General features: G+C 54.9%; 1 protein-coding gene across 3 annotated transcripts in view; it reads left to right on the top strand.

Annotated features, from left to right (window-relative positions):
* NRG2 (neuregulin 2) overlaps positions 1 to 23,413 on the top strand; it is a 221,623-nt gene that overhangs the window by 182,676 nt on the left and 15,534 nt on the right. For all 3 annotated transcript variants that reach the window (XM_054168206.1, XM_054168207.1, XM_054168205.1), the window contains 2 exons: positions 3,977 to 4,097; positions 14,592 to 14,650. In XM_054168206.1, coding sequence (XP_054024181.1) covers positions 3,977 to 4,097; positions 14,592 to 14,650 — 180 coding nt within the window. The remainder of the gene's footprint in view (positions 1 to 3,976; positions 4,098 to 14,591; positions 14,651 to 23,413) is intronic.

Raw genomic sequence — 23,413 nt, forward strand, 5'->3', positions numbered from 1 at the left:
CAGAGCTGCATCTGCAGCAGCTCACCGTGGAGGTTCAGCACTGCCTCCTGCCCTGCCCCAGCACTGTGCAGGCTTTGCAGAGCTGCTGAGCATCAGCGAGTGGGGGAAGATCAGTCAGCAAGCTGTTAACTCAGGGCAGGCAGAGGGCAAGCAAAGGTTGGATGCAGCAGCCCAGCTTGCAACATCCTTTTGATACTTTGGCCTCCCAGGAAGTCCTGGTCCAGAGAATGTCCTCTTGTGTCACACAGGACCTGTGGAAACCCTGCACAGAGCAGGCACAGACTCAGAGAATCACAGAGTGGTTTGACTTGGAAAAGCTCTTGGAGATCATCAGTTCCAACCAGCAACCCAACCCTACCATGGCCACTGAACCCAGGCCCCAGGTGCCATGGCCACAGGGTTCCTGAACACCTGCAGGCATGGGGACTCCACCACCTCCCTGGGCAGCCTGGGACAGTCCCTGACCACTCTGGCAGCAAAGAAGTTTTTCCTCCTCTCCAACCTGAGCCTCCCCTGGCACAATTTCAGGCCATTTCCTCTCCCTCTCTCACCTGAGAGTGGGGAGCAGAGCCCAACCCCCACCTGGCTCCAGCCTCCTCTCAGGGAGCTGCAGAGAGCAATGAGGTCTCCCTCAGCCTCCTCTTCTCCACACTGAACACCCCCAGCTCCCTCAGCTGCTCCTCCCCAGCCCTCTTCTCCAGACCCTTCCCCAGCTCTGTTCCCCTTCTCTGAACCTGCCACAGCTTCTTAATGTCCTTCTTGGAGTGAGGGCCCCAAGAGTGAGCCCAGGATTTGAGGTGCAGCCTCACAAGTGCTGAGTAGAGGACAATCACATCTCTGTCCTGCTGGCCACACTATTCCTGATCCAGGCCAGGATGCCTTTGGCCTTCTTAGCCACCTGTGCACTCTGCTGGCTCATGTGCAGGTGACCATCAATCAGCACCCCCAGATGATGATTTTGGCTTCTAATTCCTTTTAGTCTGGCCTGGAGTCCTGAATCTCCCTACAGTAGTTTGGATGTTTTCCTGCTTGATGCAAGGGCTTCTTTGGTGGCTCATCCAGAGGATGGTCTGTTCTAAACCCCAGCACAGACTGCTGGGAGTCCTCTGCTCTGCACCCTTGGCTGCCAGCTGGCCAGTGTGCCCTAGGAGAGCAGCAGCTGTGTACTACCCCAGGGCCAGCTGCACTGACAGCCTTTGCTGCCATGCCTGGTGTAGAACTTTGGGACAATTTGCTCTGCCTGGGCTAGCTGGGAAAACACAGAGCCAGAGGCAGGAGCACAGAAATAGTTGTGCTTGAGGTTTAACAAAGGCCAAGGGACAGATCCTGCACCTGGGTCACAACATCCCCATGGGGAGCTGCAGACCTGGGGATGTGTGGTTGGAAAGCTGCAACAGGGAGGGGGACCTGGGGCTGGTGGTTGGCAGTCACTGAACAGGAGCCAGCAGTGCCCAGGGGGCCAGGAAAGCCAATGGCATCCTGGCTTGGGTCAGAAGCAGGGTGGGCAGCAGGGGCAGGAGGTGACCATGCCCCTGTGCTCAGCACTGGGGAGGCCACACCTGGAGTGCTGTGCTCAGCTCTGGGCCCTCCCTGCAGGAAGGACATTGAGGGGCTGGAGCCTGTCCAGAGCAGGGCAGCCAGGCTGGAGAAGGGCCTGGAGCCCCTGGGCTATGAGGAGGGGTTGAGGGACCTGGGGGTGTTGAGGCTGGAGAAGAGGAGGCTGAGGGAGAGCTCCTTGCTCTCTGCAGCTCCCTGAAGGGAGGTTGGAGTGAGGAGGGGGCAGCCTCTGCTCCTTGGTGGCAAGGGACAGGAGCAGAGGCAATGGTTCCAAGCTGCCCCAGGGGAGGCTGAGGCTGGAGCTCAGGAAATCTTTCTGCCCTGGAAGGGCTCTCAGACATTGGAAGAGGCTGCCCAGGGCAGTGCTGGAGTCAGCATCCCTGGGGGTGTTGCAGCAGCTGTGGGGCTGTTGCTCAGGGACATGGTTTGGTGCTGAGCCTGCAGTGCTGGGTGGAGGGGTGGAGTGGCTGAGCTTGGAGGGCTCTGCCAGCTGGCTGTGTTCTGTGATGCTGTGGTTCTGTGGCTCTGTGGTTCTGTGTGCAGCCCCTCTCTGCCAGGCAGTGCAAGATGTTGGCTTCCCTATGGAAGCAGAGGACACTGAGGCTGGAGGCTGCATTGGTTCCAGCTCTGCCTTGAGCCATGTGCAGGTGGCACCGTGGCTACCCCTGCTGCCCTCAGCCCCAGGAGCAAGCTCTCGGGCCCCACACAGTCACAGCCTCAAAAGCAACAGTCAGAACAAGCTTGTTTGGCTGCCAAGCCTCACCCAAATGTGAGAGGCTTCAGGGGGTGCTGGGAGCCCTCCTTTGCCCGTGGGAGCCTGCTGTGCCTGGCAGGCTCTGGGCTGGAGCCGCAGCCTGAGAACAGAGCTTGGCTATGGCGTGTGGGCTACAGCCACAGGCAGGGGGCAAGCACCCAGGCAGGCACCCAGGGCAGCCTCTCAGCCTGCTGCAGGGTTGGGAGGAGCAGGAGGGGTGTTGAAGGAGTGGGGAGCAGCCCCTCTGGGGCAGGCTCTGGCAGGCCTTGCTGCTTCCCCCATGGTTGTGACTGGCTCTTGTCTGGGGCTCTGGCTCAGCCTTCGCAAGCCCTGTGTCAGTGAGGTGCTCAGGCTTGGGGACTGAAGCCACTGAACTCCTCCATGAGGTTCCTTCATGCTCTGGTAAACAGGAAGGAGGAGAGCATCTCCTCAGAGACCTTGGGTACAGGGTGAAAGAGGCTGGAATGTAGGCAGCAGCCACACTGCTGGAGGTGGAACCGTACCAGGGGCTAAGCAGGGTGGGTAGCCAGGCAAGGGCCTGTCTCGTGAGATGAAGCACCCAGCTAGGAGCAGAAGATGCTTTTGAGTGCCCAGCCCTTCCTTCTGTCCCGTGGAGGCGAGTTAGCATTCCCAGAGCTGGTTTGCTTTGGGAACCTGGAGCAGTTGCCCTAGCAAAAGGTTCTTCCCTCCCTAGAAGCCTTTGTCTTGCCCAGAGACTGTCTGGGCTGTGAGTTTGTCTGAGTCCTGTGCAACCTGCTGTAGGTGAACCTGGTCAGGTAGGGGGTTTGCACTAGATGACCTCCAAAGCTCTCCTCCCACCCCCAGGGTTCTGTGCTTGTGTGATTGGGAGGCAGGAATGTCCCCACACATGACATTCTGCAGAGTGCCATCAGTATTGTCTGCATGGAAAACTTTTCTCCAGAAAGACATTTGAATGTAGAACAGCCTCTGTGTCCCAGGAAGCTTGAGGCATGCTGGCTGCCTCCCTCTCAGCACTGAGCGGGGCTGCCAGGCTTCTGCTGCTCCACTGCTGCTTGGTTTCTTGGGGCATGACAGAGAAGGGCTCAGAAATAGTGGCAGGGGAGTGAGGTGGAGCTGTTCTTGCCTCCACTGGACCTGTTCTGGGAACAGTAAGGCCACTCAGGGCTTGTGCCTCTGGGAACATCTGACCTCCTGGAGATAGGGAGCAGGGAAATGCTCCCTGCGGTGGCTCTGGGTCTTGGCCAGCACCATGCTGCAGCTCAGGCCTCAGCAGCTTGCCCCACGACTGTGTGACTGCAGCACAGGTTCCTCCTGACCTCCTTCCTGCAAGGGCAGGGCAAGGAGAGGTGGGGAGGGAAGCCTTTTCCCTACAGCTTGTCAGAAAGAGGGTCCTGTGCTGTCCTGTCCTGTCCTGACATGCTGCCTGCTCAGAGCACTTCCTCAACTCCTCATGCACCTGGCCACTTCTGGGCAAGGAAAGGTCCAGCCACAAGCCCAGGTCCTGGGGTGCTGCAGGTGGCTCTGAAGGCACAGGCTCAGTTTGTTGCTCTGAGTTTGGGTTTAGTTTGGCTTCGTTTGTTTGTGGTTTCACTTTGGCAAACGAAATTCACCTCAGCCAAGAGCCTTGCCCAGCAGAGGCACTAACAATCCATCCTTTCTCTGTGTGTTTCCCTTCCCTTGCAGTAACCACAACTCTCTCCTCCTGGTCTGGGCACGCCAGGAAGTGCAACGAGACAGCCAAGTCCTACTGTGTGAACGGGGGGGTGTGCTACTACATCGAGGGCATCAACCAACTCTCTTGCAAGTAAGTGAGTGGAGCTCTTGTGTCAGCATGGAAATCCTTTGGCTGGGGTGAGAGGAGGGCTCTGGGCAGCTGCCGGCAGAGGGGTGGCTCTGGAGTGCTCTTGGCAAGTGCAATCTGAGCTGGGCAGGTTCAGAAAGGGAGATTGGGGGGTGGAGGGGTGTAGAAAGGAGGCTTCATATTTTCTTTTATGTGTGAGTGCCACTGGTCCCTTTGCCTGACTCTTCCTCTGAGGATATCTTTGTCCTGGCTGTTTCCTTTCCCTCTTCCCTTTCTCCTCTGCAGCTTCAGGGAAGGTTGTGTCCCTTTCTCTCTCCCTGAGCTAGGTCAAAGCCCCAGGTCCCCACTGATGGGTCCTCCCCTCCAAGCAGGGAGGCTTTCCCCAGTGCACAGCCATCTCCCTTCTCTGTGGCTGGAGGGTGGACCTGCCTCTTGCCCGCCCTGTCCCACCTGATGGGCTCAGAGGTGGGCTCAGTGTGCAGCTGTTCTCCACCCTGTGCCCCTTTGTGTTTATTTCTCCCCTTGGGATGCTAAAGCCTTCAACCTCCCCCAGGAGAAAGTTCTGCTGGCATTTGCTGGGGAGGTTACAGTGGGGCTGCACAGCCCGAGGGGTGTGGAATGGTGTGGGAGAGCTTTCTGCCTTTGGTTCAGACCTGGTACAGCCAGCAAGCACAACAGCACCCCACAGCAGCACCCCACAGCTGCCCCTTCCAGCCTAGTGGGGCCTCTGAAGGGAAAGCACAACCTGGGAGCCTGTGCTGGAGCTGTGGGTGCCCAAAGCTCACCTGTAGCTGCCCCGGGGCTCCTGTGGAGTCACCACCAGGTGACACCCCTGGCTCTGCATGGACTGAGCAGAGGCACTCAGCCCCTGAGCTCGCCTGGGGATGCAGACAGCACTGTGCCCAGCCTGCAGAAGCTTAGGGCTGGCTGTTTTCTCCCTCTGTGGCCCTGAGACCTCTCCGTGGAGCTGCACAGCCAAAGGTATTTGGACATCTGAGAATGCCAGCTTGGCACCACTGCCACTGTGTGCTGTGGTGCTCACAAAGCACTTCAGCTCCTCAGGCCTTGGAGGACACATCTGAGCACAGCCATCACCCCTCCTGGAGGGGCTGTGAGCTGGACTACCCTTAGCACAACTCCTCCCTTCTCCCAACACTCCTTTGGTTGGGCAGAACAGCAGAGACCCCATGGAAGTGCCTGCTGCTGAGCTCCAGGGCTCTCACTTCCTAGGGCAGGATCAGCTGTGGTGGGAAGGCCATAGGATGAATAGCAGCTTCCTGTGCTGCCTTCAGGCATGAGAAGAGCTGAGTAGGACAGCAGCCAGGTGCTGGGGGCCTCCACATTTCCCTTGTGCATGAAGTGAGAGCAGCCCTTGCACCCCACAGGACTGTGCTTCAGGGTACCGTTGGCTTCTTGGTGGCACTGTAAATTCATCTTGCCAGTGTTCCCCATAGGAAACATGGGGGGAAGGCAATGACTCGAGGTAACAGCCACTGTCCTGGGGTAGCTGTAGTCCCAGGCAGCCCCAGCAGCTCCAATCTTTCCCTGCTGGGGAGCCCTCCACCCTTGAAGCCTGGAGGAATCTCTGAATTAATATCCCTGTCTGTAAGCAGTGTGGTGGTGCAAAAATCAGAGACCTCAAGGCTGTTTCTTTTGGGAAGAACTGGAAGAACTTGAACTCAGACCAAGCCTTTTGAAGGTGGATCCATGCTAATGGCAGCAAGAGCTCTCTGAACTCCTGCCAGAGGCAGCTGTAATGGTGAGGCTCCAGTTCTGATGCAGGACACGGCCCAGCAGTTGGAAGTGCCATCAGCAGACAAATCTAACAGAGGAGTTGCAGCCCTGCAAGAGACAGCCTCCCTTCAAGCTAGGCTGCTCTGATAGCTGCTGAACAGAGGGGAGGCTCAGTGATGCCTTCCATTAAGATGTTCTGAGCTGCAGGAAGCAGACCTCATTATTTCAGAGCATTTGAAAGCCTTCAGCCCTGACTTGCAGAATGATTTCATTTGCTGATGAGTCCCAAGGTACCAATTGCTCAGCCCAGGTGGGAATTAAATGGGTGTGTATGGAGAGGCAGCAAAAGGAAGTGCTTTGAAGGTCTGCACTGCCCAGAACCCCAGGAGCCTTCAACACAGCGCACCTCTGATGTTACTGCTGGAGGAGATCCCTGGGTGTCCACTCCCCTGAGGTGTTTCTATCAGGAAATTAAAGACTGGAGAGAAGGAATCCCAGCTTTTGGAGTGGTGTGGCTTTACTGAGGAATACAGAAGCATCTGAAATTGTATTTCCCATCCAATGGCCTGCCCAGTCCCATGGCTGACTCCTGGGGAGGGCTGGTGGTGGCTGAACCCACCGCAGATTTGCCTGCCTGCAAACCAGCCCATCACCTCCCACAGCTTCCTCACTGCATCAAGACAGGAGATGTGCTGCTGTGATCTGTGACACCATGGCACCAGCTTGGAGGACAAATTAGAGGAGGCAAAAATGCAGGCTTTGACCTGCATGTCTGAACTCTGTAATATGGGAACCAGCCTTGGGCCTCCAACCGCTCCGTGCCACGGTGAAGACCTGTGGTCCTTCAGCACACAACCTCTTGGAGTTCAAACAAGAGCCACAAAAGAACCTTGAGCCAGGAGGAGCAGTGTCAGCACTTTGCTGTTCTGATTAGAGTCAGCAAGGCCTTGGGAGGCCTCCTGGCACTGTATATCAGCTTCCAGTTCTCCTTCCCTGAGTGCTGAGGAGCACCACAGCACAGCAGCCCTGCAACGTCCCCAAGCACCACAGCACCAGTGTGATGTTCCCAAGCACCACAGCACCAGTGTGATGTTCCCAAGCACCACAGCACCAGTGTGATGTTCCCAAGCACCACAGCACCAGTGTGATGTCCCCAAGCACCACAGCACCAGTGTGATGTTCCCAAGCACCACAGCACCAGTGTGATGTCCCCAAGCACCACAGCACCGGTGTGATGTTCCCAAGCACCACAGCACCGGTGTGATGTCCCCAAGCACCACAGCACCAGTGTGACGTCCCCAAGCACCACGGCAGCCCTGTGATGTGCTGGTCCCAGCCTTTCCAACCGTCAGAAAGCAGAATTTCAGTGTCCATGTTCCCTCCCTGCCACTGCCCTGTCACCAGCCTCCTGCAGTGGGTGTCATTGTTTGCAGCTGTCCACAAGCAGAGGAGATCCTTCCTTGCAGACCTTTCCCTGTCACTCTGGAGCAAAAGGAGCAGATGGGTTCTCTTCTCCTGAAGTGGCTCCTGCTTGATTTGTTACAGACACTTCCTAAACTGGCAGCTGGCCTTTTTTTTTTAGCAGTTTTCCTCAGGTTTCCCAGAAATGGTTGCCTCCTGACTTTTAAGTTCTGAGGCACAACGATTTGACTGCAAACCTGCCTCCTCCATCCCTTTTCAATACACTTCAGCTAGATCTTGGACCAAGGAAGAGCCCAGAACTGACTTGCAGCTGCTCCAGAAAGTGTCTTGTTTGGCTTGTGTGCTGGCAGGGTTTTGCCCTCACTGTGAATTAAATTCTCCACATGCTAGTGGCAAAGGAGACCTGAGGTAAATCCATGCAGCTCTGCACACCCTGCAAAGGGACCACCTGGAAGTTGGATGGCTGAGTAGGAGCCTGATGTGCCTCAGTCACTGCAAATATTCAGCATAAACCCAGGAAATGCCTGAGCCACACACAGAGGACTGACTCAGTTTGTTGTGCCCAGCTGAGCGTGGCTCTTGGGAGGGTTAGCAGCCTCTGATCTTGGCTCTGCCCCAGTCAGGCTCTTGGCACTACTTAGAGCACTTTGGGGCTGCTCTGATCTTCCATTGCTGGGTGCCATGCCCCATGGGCTTGTGCTGGTGTGAGCTTGAGAGCAAAAAGCCTCTTCTTCTGATTAGGTCTTGGTTCATGTTACCTCCAGTTGGGGGCTTCCCAGCCAAAGAAAGAAGTAAATCCAAGTCTCATCTCTGCCCACTTGGGAGTGCTTCTTGCCTCTGTTGTGTGCTTGATGTAATCCAAGTGTGATGCCTTGGGCCAGGTTCTTCCTGAAGTGCATGGGCTCAGAAGACCTGAAGAGCTCTACAGAGCAACACCCCCAGCATGTTGGACCTGTGCTTGCTAGAGTCAGGCTGAAGAATCTGTAGATGCTGACAGATCAACAGACTCTGGGTGTGGGCTGACAGTGTTGTGGGAGTGAGGACAGAGGCCTGGAGGACCTCAGGCAGAAAGTGAGAGTGAAGGAGGGGACAAAACCCAAAACAAAGGAGAAAAGCTGAACCCATTTTGAAGCCAGCTAAAGTATGCAGAACACCATCTTACAACCTGACACCTTGAGTGCCTGGGAGCCTGTTTGTCTGCCTCCTCCATGGATGTTGTTCCCTGCAGTTTTTCCCAGGAAAGGGGAAAGGTCCTTCTGGAGGCCACACTGCAGCTGCCCTCTGCTCTTCCAGAGCAGCAGTCAAAGAGGTCAGCGTCAGGCTGGTGCTGCATGGCCACATCCCTCCCCACAGCACAGCTTGGCTCAGCTGCCTGTGGTGCCAGCAGCTAACCCATCCCTCTCCTGGGCTCTGCTGGGCTGGTCAGCAGGAGCTGCACATCACACAGGCACGGGGATGTCACTGCCATGGCTATGTGAGCGCTGCTGGGGGAGGTGTTGCAATGTCCTCAGAAACGAAGAGCCAGCGGGTGTGAGCTGGGGTGAAAACCTCCACAGCGTGCTGCAGCTCTCCTGAACCAGCCAGGACTCATCCTTTGGGGGGCTGCATGCTCTTTGTTTTGGGGAATGAGGTCAGGTTCCAGTGCCTGTGCATCCTGTTCAGTGGTGCCACTTGTAGCAGACCCTTGAGCGCCACCAGCGCGGAAGCAGCAGTGAGGCTCAGAGAAGACAATGGCACAGACCCTCCTGAGCCCCCACAGCCCAGCTGGGGCTCTGCTGCTGTCTTTACTGGCCCCAGAAGTGGTTGGCCCTGCGATTAGGACTCGACCCTGCAGCAAACATGCCCTGATTAGCTGCTCTGGATAAGGCCTCTGCATTTGTTCTGGTTGCTTTCTTTTCTTCCCACCAGTGGCCTGGTGGAGCCCAGGCTTTTGTGATCACCTGGGGCTGCTGAGGGGGACAGTGACAGAAGTCTTTTCTTTCCCATCCCTTTGCACCAATAAGCAACGTGGCTGAACATGTCTCCATTTGCTTTCCTCAGTGCATTGTCTCCTTCTGCTCCAGCTTCTCCTTCCCCTGCTCCTCTGAAGCAGCTGCTCCTCCACCTCCCCCTGCACCACGCAGCTCCTCAGGAAAGCTGCCCAATTTGGCAAACTTTAATTAAGAACTGAGGGAGCAAAGGAGCTCTGCCAGCTCTGGCAAGATTTAGATCAACAGCTGGGCAGAAAGAGCTCTTTGCTTCCAGCAGAAACATGATGACAATTATGTCATTAATTAGTAATGATTAGCAATGATTATGGCTCTGCCCTGATGCAGGGCAAAAGGTCAAAGATTCTCCATTCTCAGGAAGGAGTTCCCCTCCACCAACACTAAAAGGGATGAGCCAAACCATTCTGGTTTGTGCTTCCTGAGATGCTTTATTTGGTGACCATCTCACTGCATTACATTCTTTTTTTCCCCTTTCACCATGTAAATATTTCATTGCCATTCACCCTGGACCCAAGAGCAAAACTTTGGGGGTGTTTGTGAAATGGGGTTAAAAAAAGATAAAGGAAAGAAAAGTGTTAAGGAATCTCTCAAAACTGAGAGGCCTGGGAGGTTTTCCAGCAACCACAGAATCTGGAGAGAAGAATCTCTGACCAGTTTTGGTCACTGGCATCTGCAAGCAGCAGGTTTCCAGGTGTGCCAGGGTTGGGTTTTTTTTCCTTCTCATACAGGTGGTTAGGAACAGAGGGATGGAGGTAAGCAAGGGCAGCCTTGGGGCTTCTCCACACAGCCTAGAGAGGGGACGAGGTGCTGGCTGCAAGAGGCTGATGTAGCTTTGTGCTCCGCCGAGACCATTCCTACAGACACAGCCTTGTCTGCTTCCCTTGACCTTTGAGGAGAGTTGTCTTGGGGCTCTGTGACAGCAGCAAGTGGAGCACCAAGCCCCAGGCCATCTGTAGTCTCTGCAGGAGCTTTCCAAAGGAAGAGAGACTGTTCTGCTGGGCTGGCCACCCAAACCCTCTCGACTAGGCTGAAGGGAGTGCAGGAGAAGAACACTGTGATCAAAGACAATCTCGTGGCTCTTGACCTTAATGAGCCTTAACCTTGAGGTGTATCCCTCAGGCCATGTGCTTGGCCACTGAAGAAGAGCTGCCCAGAAGCCCTTACCAAGGCAGCAGATTATTCATGCAGACTGGATGGATGCTTCCCATTGCTCTTCCTTCCCAGACTGGGGACTCCTGTGGCATGCACACTGGGAATACCTTTCCTAGAAGTCCTATCTGCAGCCACAGATGCACAGATTCCACAGCCTGGCAGTATAAGACAGCTAAAGAGAAAGGAGCCATCAGCCCTGAAAGCTTCCAAAGGGCTCTGTCACTGCTGCTGCCAGCGTGGGGGACGCAGAGCCAGGGGCAGCCCAGCAGCAGGGTGTTGGCAGCCTGTGTGCTAGCTTAGAGGTGACAGAAGGTGCTCGTGTTCATGAGGGCTTCTTTTCCCTCCCTGTTGTCAGTGCTGATGCAGCAGTGACTGGAGATGAAAAGCCTGAGCTGTCCTAGATACAGGGAAGACAGTCAGCTGCTGCCTGCTGTCTAGAGAGCTCCTCTGCCACCCACACCAAGCTGACTGCAGAGATCTGAGGATGGTCTGTGCAGTAGCTGCCATGGCATCAAAGCTTCTTTCACACTTTCCTCTTTGCCTTTTCACTTCTTCCCAGTCTCTTTCTCTGGCTGTTTATCTCCTTCCACCAGTTCCCAGGTAACTTTGAGTTATTCCATCACAACCTGCAGCTTCAGCCACCCTGAAGTGCCCACCTTGGCTGAGCTCTTGTGGACGTACCCCTGGGATGGTTTGAGCTCCCTGAGGTGGGTAGGACATCTGCTTCATTGCTTCATTCCCTTGAGGCCCTTTGGTGTGCTCACAACACAGCTGACATCCCAGATCCCAGACAAATGGGCAGCACATTGCAAGCTAAACTGGATACCCCTGAAGACTCTGAATAAGTTCAGGACTCTGCCAGTGTGGATAGATAAACCTCAAACAGGACTGAGAAGACTGTTCTGGAAGCTTTGTTCAGCCCCCAGTGCCATCCCTCACAGCTTTCTCCCAATCCATGCTTCCCTAGGGCTGTCCTCGTGGGCTGTCAGCACCCAGTTGCCTCAGGTTTGTGCTCTTTGGCTGCAAACAGCACATCTTCACTTCCCAGCTTCACCTTCCTCTGCTTCATCACAGGGGAGGTCACTTGGGCTGGGGTTTGCTTGGGAGCTGGCTGGGCTCCTTGGTATGGACAGACCTGTGCTCAGAGATGAACATCCAAGAATGAGAGAAAGAAGGAGCCTTTCAAAAACATTTGCCTGACCAGGGAGTCAGGTTTCCAGTGTCAGCAGTGTGCAGCTTGTGCACTGAGAAACTCAAGGCCCTGAGCAGGGCGTGCAGTGAAGCCCTGAAGGTCTCCCCAGGTGGTCTGGTGATGGACAAACAGCCCAGCACACTCCTGCACAGAGCTGTTAGCACAGGTCTCTGAAACCAGACACTGTGGAGCACAGAAGACAGGCTTGGTGAGAGGCAGGGAGGGTGCCCCAGCTCTGCTGCTTGGGGCAGACCTACCAAAACTGCAGTGAAACCCAGCAAGCAACCCAGGCAGTCATGCAAGGCCTTCCAAGGCTTTCCTCTGTGAGAGGGACAGAAGGTGCCCTGCCTTGGAGAGCTGGGAGATGCCTTCTTTAGGGGAATGATGACAGGGCTGGAGCTGTGGGGGCATCAGCTGGAATGGAAAGCTTGTGCAGCCTTTTATTGGCTATGTGTTCTCCTTGGATCCTGCTGGATCTACAGGTCCCCGCTGAGGCTCAGGCTCCCTCTGTAGCCCCTGCAGGCTGTCACACAGGAGCTGTGACAGGGGCCAGCAAAAGCCTCCACATGCCAGTGGGGTGCCCCTGAAGTTCTCCAGGCAGGGGTTTGACATCTGTGCACTGGGCAAATGGAACCAGCCACCTCCACTGCCGCGGCTGGGAGAGCTTTACTCTGTGTCCTGCCTTGTGCCCAGCCGCCTGGTGCCTCCTCAAGTCCTTTCCCAGACCGTTAGCTCCCACTTAGAGAGGAGCCCTCCAGCTCAGAGAAGTCTGTTTCCTTGCAGGCCTCACAGATGGGCTGGTGTGACCTTGGTCTGCACAGATGATGTGGCTGCTGAAAGCTCCCTCATAGCTCATGGTGCCCACCTGCTGAGATCAGTGGATGCCCACATTGAGGGAGAACCATCCAAACCCAGGGCTTCTGGTCATAATGAACTGGGGAAGACTTCTCTAATTGCCACCTGATCCTCCCAAGGGAATGAAACCCTTGCTGAAATCTCCCTGTTTGTTCCCATCAGCAAGGAGAGGGAAGCAGGAATTCCTCTCTCTTCTTGACTCTGCTTGCCACTGGATCTGTAATGTGCCATCTGAACACAAACCTGACAAGAAGCACAAAGCTGCCCCAGCACACAACTGAGCTGCCAACCATCAAACCCTCCCTTCCTCATCCCCTCTGCTGTGCCACAGCCCCTGAGCAGGCTGAGCACACCTTTGGGAGGCACAAGAGGGCAGATATGCACTGCCCATGGGGCCTGGCAGTGAGGGCATGGCACCTGGGCATGGGCATGGCCCAGGGCCTGCACCACCCCACCACATGCACAGGCTGCGACGAGTCACCTGCACTGTGCCCAGCCTGCTCTGGCTGCTTGCTGTCCTTCACAGGCAGATGGTGGGGAGCTAGGGCTCTGCCCCACATCCTTTTGCTAGGCTTTCTTTCAGTCCCTTCTCTGGTGACCAGCTGGGGCCTGGTGAAGGCTTGAAAGGACAGTATGGTCTTGTGGGTGGCAGCTGAGAGTGCGGAAGGGCTGATGTGTGCAAGGTGCAACCCCCAGCCCCACTTTGGGAGGCTGGAGAGCAGAGGTTTAGGTGCTGGCTGTCAAGAGAAGAGCCTCCTGGGGCCAGAGCAGGAAGAGGCCAGCTGGGGAGGGAGAGAGCTGTGGGACAGGCAGGTAAGACCTGAGCCTTCCAAGAGAACCAGGAATAACTTTGAGGAACTGCCCAAGGAGACCAGAAGAAAAGACATGAAGTGAGGGAGAGGAATAAGAGCCTGGAGAGAAGCCTTTGACTAACCTCAGCTGAGCTCCCATCGCTGCCTTGGTGTGCTGTGAGACACTGTGCGTGGCCCTGCAGCTTGCCCTGCATCGCTGCCCTGTGCTCCCCAAGCCTGGCTCAGCCTGGGAGCCGCTCAGGGCAGCTTCTTCAGGAGCTGTTGCACATGGCTGCTGGCCCTTGTCCACAGGATGCCATCCCTGCCACTGCAGCACCATGCCAGTGCATGACTGGTGCCCCGCAAGCTGGCACAGCCCAGCTCACCATGCAGCATCAGTCCGGAGAGCCTGCGAGATGCTGGCGGCTGGGCAGCATGTGACACCTGTTCTGAGCAGCTTTCTCCTCTGTCCCCCTCTCTCTGCTCACACAGAGGCTCTGTCCTGCTTCCTCTGTCACCGCATCGCCTCCTCCTGGGGCACTGCTGGGCAGCAGCGGGGAGGTGCTTGGCACACACAGCCCTCACTGTCGCCTGAGCAGCTGCTCAATGCTCTCTGCTGCCTCTCGCCAGCCCTCTCTAGATAGCAGCTCCAAGCACAGACTCTGAAAGTAGCATCCAGCCCACCTCAGTCTCGCTGCCTGCTGGAGCTTCTAGCAGGTGAGAAGGAAGGAGGCAGGCAGAGAAGGGCAGGAGGGGTTTGAGCTGCCGCTTGAAGACCCAGGGCAAAGCCAGAGCCGGAAGGCTGCTGGCGCAGGTCCTGGTTACAGCAAAGCCAAGCTGCAAAGCGCAGAGAGAGCCTTGGGTGTACCCACTGCTCACAATGCACTTTTGATGTCTGCCCTTAGCCTGGAGAGCAGTGCCAGACGTGTTCTGTGATTTCTCCCCTTTTCCCCTCCAGATGTCCAAATGGATTCTTCGGACAGAGGTGTTTGGAGAAACTGCCTTTGCGATTGTACATGCCAGACCCTAAGCAAAGTATGTGTGAAGACACAACATGCACCACACTGCTTAGCACCTGCCGGGCACCACACTGCCTAAACCCTGCCAGGCACCACACTGCCTAAACCCCGCCGGGCACCACACTGCCTAAACCCCGCCGGGCACAGCGTGGACCTAGAGCGCGCTAGGCAGGGACGGCTCTCGCCGTCAGCTTGGGGCTAGGGCTTAGGGCCGCAGGTAAGGGTGAAGGCTGAGAGCAGGCGGCCAGGAGACACGGCAGGGATCAGAAGGGGCCTCAGCTTGCTCTGTTTGGTGTCATTTTGCTATCTTGTTTCTCTCTTTCTGGTTTTCTCTCTTCCGGTAGGTGTCCAATCGAATTCACAGGAGACCGGTGTCAGCATTTCGCAATGGTCAGCTTCTCCAGTATGTCTCTTTCTACTTCTCTCTCTCCCTGGTTACCCTAGCTCTGTGTCGTGTCCTTAAAGCAGGTTCTTCTGTTCTCTCAGAGCCCTCTTCCTGTCTTGTGCACTCCCAGCTTCGCTTGACTCTAAGAGGAGCTGTGGCTGTGCCCAAGAGGAGAACCTGGGCTCTCGCTCCCTGCCCATTTGGTGCCATGGGTTCTGCTTTCCTCGCTGGTTGAACTGAATGGGGCTTGCTCTTCCCATGCAAAAATGGCACAAGGTTCTGTGGTGTGCTGTGTGAGAACAGCCTTGTGTGCCCAGCTGTGTCTGCTGGCACCGCTGCCTCAAGATGGACCGTGTAGTGCAGTGGAAGAGGTGGACGCTCCCCTGTGGCTCTCGTGGGTGGCCGCCTGAATCCCTCTGTACCAACCCAGCAGATCACAGCGAGGGCTGCAAGGGCATTTCCCCTGAGCTAAGGCTGTGTTTCTGTCTCCAGAAGCTAATGTTCAGGTGATGTGGCTGGAGGCTGGTGTGAAGGCAGCTCCTGGAGAGCACCCAGGGGAGGGGACAGGGCACACATGCACACCTGGAGCCCTAGAGGTCACAGTGGTAGCTGCCACTGTCTTGGGGCTCCTCATGCCTCAGTGCCATGCAGGATATAGGCTAAATCCACTGTTTGGGCATCTCAGACTGTGTGCTGGCTGCAGAGACGTTCCTGTCTCTCCTAGGGGTTGGAGAGCCCTGCAGTGGGACTGTGTCTAACTACAGGGACCAGTGGGTGTGAATACCCTAGAGCCCTTGCACTCATTGCTTCCCAGGTCTTACCTTCTTAGATTCTACAGGCTGTAGGTCTCCCAAGCTGCCTCTCTTGGCTCATTTTGTTCAGGGCAGATAATTTTTTTCTAGGTCCACATTCAAACAGTGCCCCAGCATCAGACCTGAAGGGAGGCACAGTCACAGTGCAGGAGTCTGGGGCCGTGGTGACCCTCTGTGTGAGCCATCCTGCCTCAGTGCTTGCCCTTTGGGCCACCACAGAGGGTAATGCTAAAGAGGCTCTTTAAGAAAGAACTACAAAAGAGGCTTTAATTAGCGGGAACCAGAGGGGAAATGTCCCCGAGATGACTCCTTGATCGCCAGTAGCCATGACTCTGTAAGCAATCCTGCAGCTCTCACCCTGCCTTGGCGCTGCCAGGAGCCTCATTAGCATGTGCTAACAGCTGGCACGTGCAGGCAGGAGCCCCCCTGCTCCGGAGCACACAGACAGAAGTTTTGGGAGGCCCTGGGGAGAGCTCCATGCTTTTACATTGCCTTTTGTTCCAAACTTGCCTTCCAAAGCTGGAAACCTCCACCAGCTGCGGCGTCCAAGGCAGCCTTGTTGAAAGGGAGGAACCAGCAAGTTCTGGTTGGATCTTTGCAAAGCCCTGATGCAAAGAGGCTTCCTCTCCACTTTGAAGCCCATGGTGCTGGGAACCCCAGCTGCAGACAGCAGTGGATGAAGTTGATTTGTAGGCTGTTTCATCACGGGGTACCCAACAGGCTTCAGTGTCATTGCTGCCATGCTGCAAAACTGAACCAGAGGGGGAAAGGAGTTTTGTGTCAGGAAAACGCCTTTCCAGGACAAACAGTGCCTGCTCCTTCCCCAGCCTGCAGAACACAGCTTGTTATGGGCATGGGATCCAGCCACATTTCACTCATGTGTCAGAGGAGCACTGCCAGCTCTGGAAGCAACACATGTACATTTCCTTACCTCAGTACTGCTCTAACCACAGCATAAGAACTTAAAAGCAGCTTAACAATCCCAATTACCTGTCTGAACTTGGATAAGGATCAGCTCAGGAGGTGATTCATGTGTGTTCAGAGCTGTTTTCACTTTCGGGTCCCAGCTGGGCAGCGTTTGTCTCAGCAGCACTGCAGGGAAGCATGCCCCAGGCTCGCTGTTGTTCCCCATTGGGAAGGCATTTCCCTTGAGCCTGGGCTCTGCAAATGCCTGCTCTCTCCTTTAATCAATAATTGGGGCACAGGTGAAGCTGTTGTTGCTCTGTAATCCACTCGGTGCTCCATCCTGTATGGGTTCTGACAGGTCGAAAGCTGAAACAGATTAAATGAGGTGCAGGCATTTCCAGCACAGAGAAAATAGCTCTGTCCTGATTCATGTTTTGAGAACACTGCCAGCACTTGACAGATACTTAAATAGTAAATAATGACACCCACGCTGCTGCTTTTTAAATGCACTTGGGGTATTTTAGGATTCCAGGGCCAGATCTTCGGAGTCTTTCCCATCAACACCATTCCGTATTCCAACGTGACTGACTCTGAGGAGGTGCATCCCAGGGCTCAGCCACAGCCTCTGCAGGCTGAACTCAGCTGAAGATGCTGTTCAGAAAAGCTGTGGCAGATACCTTGCTGAGTGTGGGCCAGAGATGGAGCAGCAGCCCAGCATGGTGCCAGATGCTGTGCATCTTCAAGCTGGGAGCAGCTTCCTGTCTCAGCAGCTGAAGCCCAGGTTCCGGTTTGGCTCAGGTAGAGCTCCCCATCCTCTCCAGGGGCTCAGGCTGGTTTTGTCTAGTTGGCAAGTGGCTCTGGAGCTTTGTTTTTCTCTGACTGCCCCAAATCCCTGCTAGATGAGTGCAGTTAGGAAGATGAGAATCTGTTTAGGTAGGCTTTCTGCTGTGACTTCTCTCCCTGTTGCTGTTACAAGCACAGGACCAAGTGCTCACTGACAGACATGCTCTGTGTATACCTCACTGCTTGCAAATGAAGAGGGTGTGTTACAGAGGGAGGTTTTTTCTATGTCAGTGCTCCTGCTGCTGTTTTCTGACAGATTGGTACAGAGGAACTCACTGGAAGTCAAATTATTAGGGCTAGCTTGGAGATCTCCCAGCCTGTCCTGGCTCAGCACTTTGCCCTGGGTGAATGGTAACTGCTTTTGGTAGCAATTTGCCACAGCAGAACTCAAGCAGGTAACTCAGCAGCTGGTTCCAATCTGCTTGTCAGGAGTTCACCTTTAGTTCTGCTTGTACTGCAATGCAAATGCAATGGGACATGTGTTGAGATACTGGAGGCAAACCCTGTTGGAACTGCTGCTGCTCTGAGAAAATGGATGCAGAGTGCCAACAGGCACCACTGCTCCAGCCCAGCAGGCTGACAGTCCTGGGCAGAGCTGTGGCACCTCTCCCAGCCTGCCCTGGGGCCAAGCCTGCCTGAGCCCAGGCCACCCCACTGGGCTGCATTGCAGCAAGGCTCACACCGCGAGGGAGAGCTCAGGCAGCAGCTCTGGTTGGTGCAGCAGGGGTTTGGGAGTGCAAACGGTTGGGCTGCCAGCAGCCAGACAACAACCTGTTGCATGGCACAACACAGGTGAGGGTCTTTGAGGCAACCCCACGTCCACTCAGCGTGGGGGAAGGCTCAGAAGCCTCCTGGTGTTTGTCACAGGTCAGCCCCAGGACAGTGTGACACTGATCACATCAGAAAAGCTAGCAGAGAGGGATGGAAGGAGAGAGGACAGGGCAAAACACTGCATGGTCCCCAAGGTTCAAATAGCTGAGAGGGACACATCTGAGAAGATGCAGAGGTGCTCTCTGAAGCCTGGTTAGGTGCCTTCTGTCTGGATGAAGTGTCACTGACCTCACCTGCTCTCTGTGCACACTCCCCCAGCCACACACAGGGAAAGGGCTGAGGCCTCACAAGGTCAGGAACTCAGCACTTGTCTGGGCTTCAACTGATCTGTGAGAGGAAAACCTGACAGAGGTTGTACAATCTGAGGGGCAGGAAAGGGACATTAAAGCAGCTTCAGTTTAGCCTGATGGAGGGCTGGCTGAAGAGAGGGGACAGCAATTGCCTGCAATTGCTGTGGAAAACAGAGAATCAATTCTGTGGGTCATTAAATCACCCTAAAATGCTTCTCACATCAAAGTCTTCATCTTTCCCTGCCTCCATGCTATTAATGATTGCAGATGTCATTAATACTGCATCACACAGATGGTGGGAAAGTTTGATGCTGGCTTCAGGAGTTGGGTCTTGCAGTTGTGATGTAGCTCTGGAGAAGTCAGAGGACCCTGAGATCCTAACTCCAAAGTCTGACCTAAAGCAGGAATTTTCCCTGGGCTTGGGGAATGCAGGGAGCAGACAGGGAGTAACCTGCCGTGCTGGCAGTCTGAGTCCATGTCGTGCACTTAGCTTCTGAGCCCTCTCCTCCCTGCCCCCTCTGTGAGCAGCAGTGCAGCCAGCCCCTCAGTCATCTTTTCAGACAGCTGTCAGAGGTGTGAGCCCAGGTTCCTAGCACAGCCTCGCCTCACAGTCACTGCAGACAGCCTTTGGTTAGCTAAACCCCGGTGCTGCCATCAGGAGAAGTCTCATCTGCGGGGTGAGGGTGGTGAGTACAAACCCTCAGGCTGAGCTGCCTCCCCAGAGCCCTAGGTACCTTCAGGTCTCTGCCTGGCTGCCCAGGCACAGCTGACAACAGGAGCTGAACCCCTCAGCCTGAACAAAGGCATGGCATTGGCACCCAGGCACTGTTCTGCCTTTGCAGCCAGGTCCTCATCTCTGCTGTCACACATGGGTGAGAGTTCAGCAACATCACAAGAGGGACTGAAAGTCTTCTGAGAGCTTCTGGTGGGTACTGGAGGTTCACCCAGCAGCCAGCTGCCTCCTGGCTCCCGCTCCAAAGGCACAGCTGTGGCTTGCAGCTCTTTGCAAGGGAAAGCAGTATGTCCAGAATCAGCCTTCCTTTGAAGACAGGTTTTGTTGTTAAGCTTCTGTGGCCCCTGTGTTTCCTAGTTTGCCTCTCCTGCATCAGATCAGGATCTAGCTCTTTCTGCAGGAACCTTTTCAGGTCTTTCCCAAGCCCTGCTGGAAGCTGGCTAATAAATTGCCAGCCTTCAGGCTGGCTCCTTGTAAAGGTTTTGTAGAACACATTGGCAGCTGTTTCACTCCTGGTGGGCCTGAGAGAGTGAAGGTTAACCATCAGGAGCAGCAACATTTATACCTTGCTGAAGTCTAAATGTTTGGATTCTTTCCTCCTGTGATTTATGGAGCAGTGTAGGACTTTGGGATGCAGTTTTTATGCTCCTACTTTTCTCTTGTCTGTGGGGTTTGCAATCTCCTCTTACCTTTACTATCTCTTCATCTCCCCAGATGACTATCACTGGTCTGGAGGACAAAAAGGCTGCTACTCATCTTCTGGTGCAGGGAAATGTTCTCATTTGCTGCTTTGTGACCTTTTTAAATCTGGAGCTTATAGCCTGCCTGTAAACATCCTGGCACAGGGTTGGCATGCACCTGCAATGCCATCCTGCACGGTCTCCATCTCTACCCTAGATTTCCTTCTTGATCTCTTTAAAAGCTGACTTTTAATTCCTAGCTGGAGCCTTCCCCCTGCTGTACTTGGGAAGCACAAAGCAGCATCTTCTGCTGGCTCTGGGAAGAGCAGCCTTCCTCTTTGGCTTTCTTCTCCAGTACCAAACCCTTCCTGAAGGGGTGCACAGCTACTTTTGCTGCAGGGTGCACAGTGTAGTCATCTGGAAACAAGGAAGAGAAGAGCTGGAGCTGAGCAATCAGCCTGGCAGTCACAGACTGGCAGTTCTGCTCAGCTCTGCTTGCAGTGGATACTGATCCCAAGGCATATGCTGGGTTCCTGGCCTGCTGGGTCTCCCAGGGCTCCCTAACTGGAGACACCAAAAGTTAGTGTGCTGGAGCTGCCTCCTGGGTGGTTTGCTGTGGAGCAGGATAGAATCATAGAACCACAGAAGTGATTTGGCTGGATGAAGCCTTTCTATCCTCAAGTTCAACCTTCAGCCTAACCCCACCATGGCCACTGAACCATGGCCCCAGGTGCCATGGCCACAGGGTTCCTGAACACCTCCAGGCATGGGGACTCCATCACCTCCCTGGGCAGCCTGTGCCAATCCCTGACCACTCTGGCAGCAAAGACATTTTCCCTCCTCTCCAACCTGAGCCTCCCCTGGCATAATTTCAGGCCTTCTATCACCTGAGACTAGGGAGCAGTGCTCAACCCCTACCTCACTGCAGCCTCCTCTCAGGAAGCTGTAGAGAGCAATGAGATCTCCCCTCAGCCTCCTCCAACACATCCAGGTCCCTCAGCTGCTGCTCCTCCCCAGCCCTGGCAGCACCTAAATCCAACTGATAGCTTCCTTGAGGTCCACTTCAGCTGAATGTCATCCTTGGGAGGACTTGAGTGTAGGGTCCGTGCATCCCTTGACTCTTCAGCAACCCCTGCTTTGCACAGCTGACTGGTACCAATCTGGGTGATGGGATCCAGCCTCAATCCCACACAGATGTACTGCAGCTGAGGCCAGGAGTGTGAAAGTGAAACATTTTTGTCATCTCTTTTGCATTTTCCTCCCATTTTTGCCTTCCTCAGCTCTTCCCTGCTTGCTGCCTTTCTCTGCAGGGCAGCCTTCTGTCATGCACACAGTATGGAACAAGTTCTGCACCATGAGGCTCCTGGAACACTGCAACAGGTTGCCCAGGGAGGTGCTTGGGGACTCATCCCTGGAGCTATTCCAGGTGAGGCTGGAGAGGGCTCTGGGCAACCTGCTCTGGTGGAGGATGTCCCTGCTGAGTACAGGGGATTGGACTAGGTGAACTTTGGAGGTCCCTTCCAGCCCAGAGCATTCTGTGATTCTAAGTACTTGAACATTTCCAAACCAGTGCTCCAGTCTCTTTGAAGCCAGCATAGAAGAGCCTAAGCTTAGCTTTGAAGCACAGGAAATGATGTAAATGCTGCAAGATCCTGCACCAAGGAGGCCAGGCCAGCAGAAACCATTTCCTCACTGCTGATGGCTGCATTAGCAGAAGCAAATTCTGCCTCGAGTCCAGCACCTGCAGAAAGCAGGAACATTAGCAACAGGACTTCCCAGAAGTCTGGGCCCCACTTCAGATGGTTCACAGCAGGTCAGGGTGAGCCCTAGCTCCCTGCTGTGAGCAGGGCACCTGTGGAGCTCAGAGAGAAGGTTGATGGTGGGAGAGCAATAATGTAGCCATGTCCTCAGCCCAGAGCTGCCACCTCTGTGCTGTGATCTCTCTGGCTGGTGGCCTCTGGAGACATTGCTTCTAGAGGAGCTTTTCCCTTGGGAGCTGGAGCTGCTGCTGCACTCCATCAGCTCTCCTGGCATGCAGCAGTGTCCCTGCAGATGCAATGCATCCACTGCATTTCAGGCTTCAGACACTTCAAGGTCAGTCTGAGATTTGGAAGGTTTGTCCTGGGGTGGATCACTCTCTGGAGGACCTACCTGGACCTCATGCTTCCCTCTGGGTGGTTAATGGCCCCCGAGGAGACCAAAGGCTTTTAGGCATCCCCAGTAGTCAAGTCAGCCAGGCTGCCAGTCTGGCTGGGAGGGTGAATAGGGTGCAGGCTGCACTGCTGCAAGGGCACAGGGCACACACTCCACCTGGTGCTAAGCACCTTCTCCACCCAGCAGCAAATGCAAGCCACACCTTTTCCATGCACACTGATTCTCTGGATCATCCTCTTCAAAAAGTAAAGGAGACTTCTGGCAAGGCAGAAATCCCTTCTGCTCCAGACCGGCACTAATGGTCTCTAGGGGAAGTTTGGATTTCTCAGACACCTTTGGTGCATTGCTGATCTGCAGTGGGCAGATCAGCAATGATCAGATCAGTGGGCCTGCAGTGGGCAGGCACCATGAGGCAAGCCATGGCTGTGGAGATGCTACCCCTCTGCTGAGTGCAGGATGGTTACATCTTGAAGCAGTGCTTTTCTTGGAGCTGGGATCATCTCCTTACCCTCTGGACTAAAACATGTTGAGCAATTCTGAAGGGAAGAGACAAACCTTCCAAATCTCAGACTGACCTTGAAGTGTCTCCTCCTTTCACTGCCCCAGCACAGAAGGCAGTACCTGGCCAGGCTGGGAGGAACTCCTGAGCAGGGGAAGGGGACAGTGTCTCCCTCTTTGGTGTGTGGAGTTCTAGGTGATACAGGAGCAATGTCTGTAGTATGAAGTGATGGCAGGGAAGTGTTGAGCAGCCATGGACATCAACTGCAGAGCACAGGCTGGGGTGAGGCTTCCTCTATCTGCAAAGCTACCAATGAGTTTGCAGGCACAGGCAGGCACCAACATCCCAGCAGCTGCATGCCTGCATGGTTTGTCTCCTCCTCAGGGAACCTGTAGCCAAGGTGCAGTTGGCTATCTGTGCCTGTGGGAATGGGAAGCCAGAAGAAACTGCAGTTGGAATGTGAGAGGGACAGTGGGAAGGCTGAGGTTCCTCAGCTCCTGCCCACCACCACTGCTGGCAGAGGCATTTCTGAGATTGCAAAAAATACAGACAGACATGGAACTGTTTTGAATTGAATCCATTGGTAGCTGTAGATGTTGCAGCAAAGCCTGGAGCAGGCAGGAAATGTGGCAGCACAGGCAGCGTGCAGCTACCAAAGGGATCAGCTGTGCTCTAATGCACCTCTGCATGCACAGTGTTGGGGGAAACTGTGTGTGTGACTGAGGAACAAGTTAGGGCTGGATGTGATAACCCAGAAGCTGAGGATGAGAGCATTCTGCCCACCAGTTCTCTGCTGCCCACCACACTGTGACTGTGTCACTGCCACTTGTGCCAAAGGACTGTGACAAGCACGGCAGGGTTTGCCCTTCCTTTTGTACAGGGCTGAGATGTGAGGCAGAGAGCAGCCAGGTTTGGTTGGCCTTGCAATTAGGCACAATTTTTTAAGCCTCCCAACCCCATCCAACTCCCCTTGCTCCCAAAATCCTCTCTTCTCCCCAACCTCAGCATTTCTTTGAAGAGAAGAACCTGCTTT

Source organism: Dryobates pubescens, chromosome 16, assembly GCF_014839835.1.
Source record: "Dryobates pubescens isolate bDryPub1 chromosome 16, bDryPub1.pri, whole genome shotgun sequence".
Lineage (NCBI taxonomy): Eukaryota > Metazoa > Chordata > Aves > Piciformes > Picidae > Dryobates > Dryobates pubescens.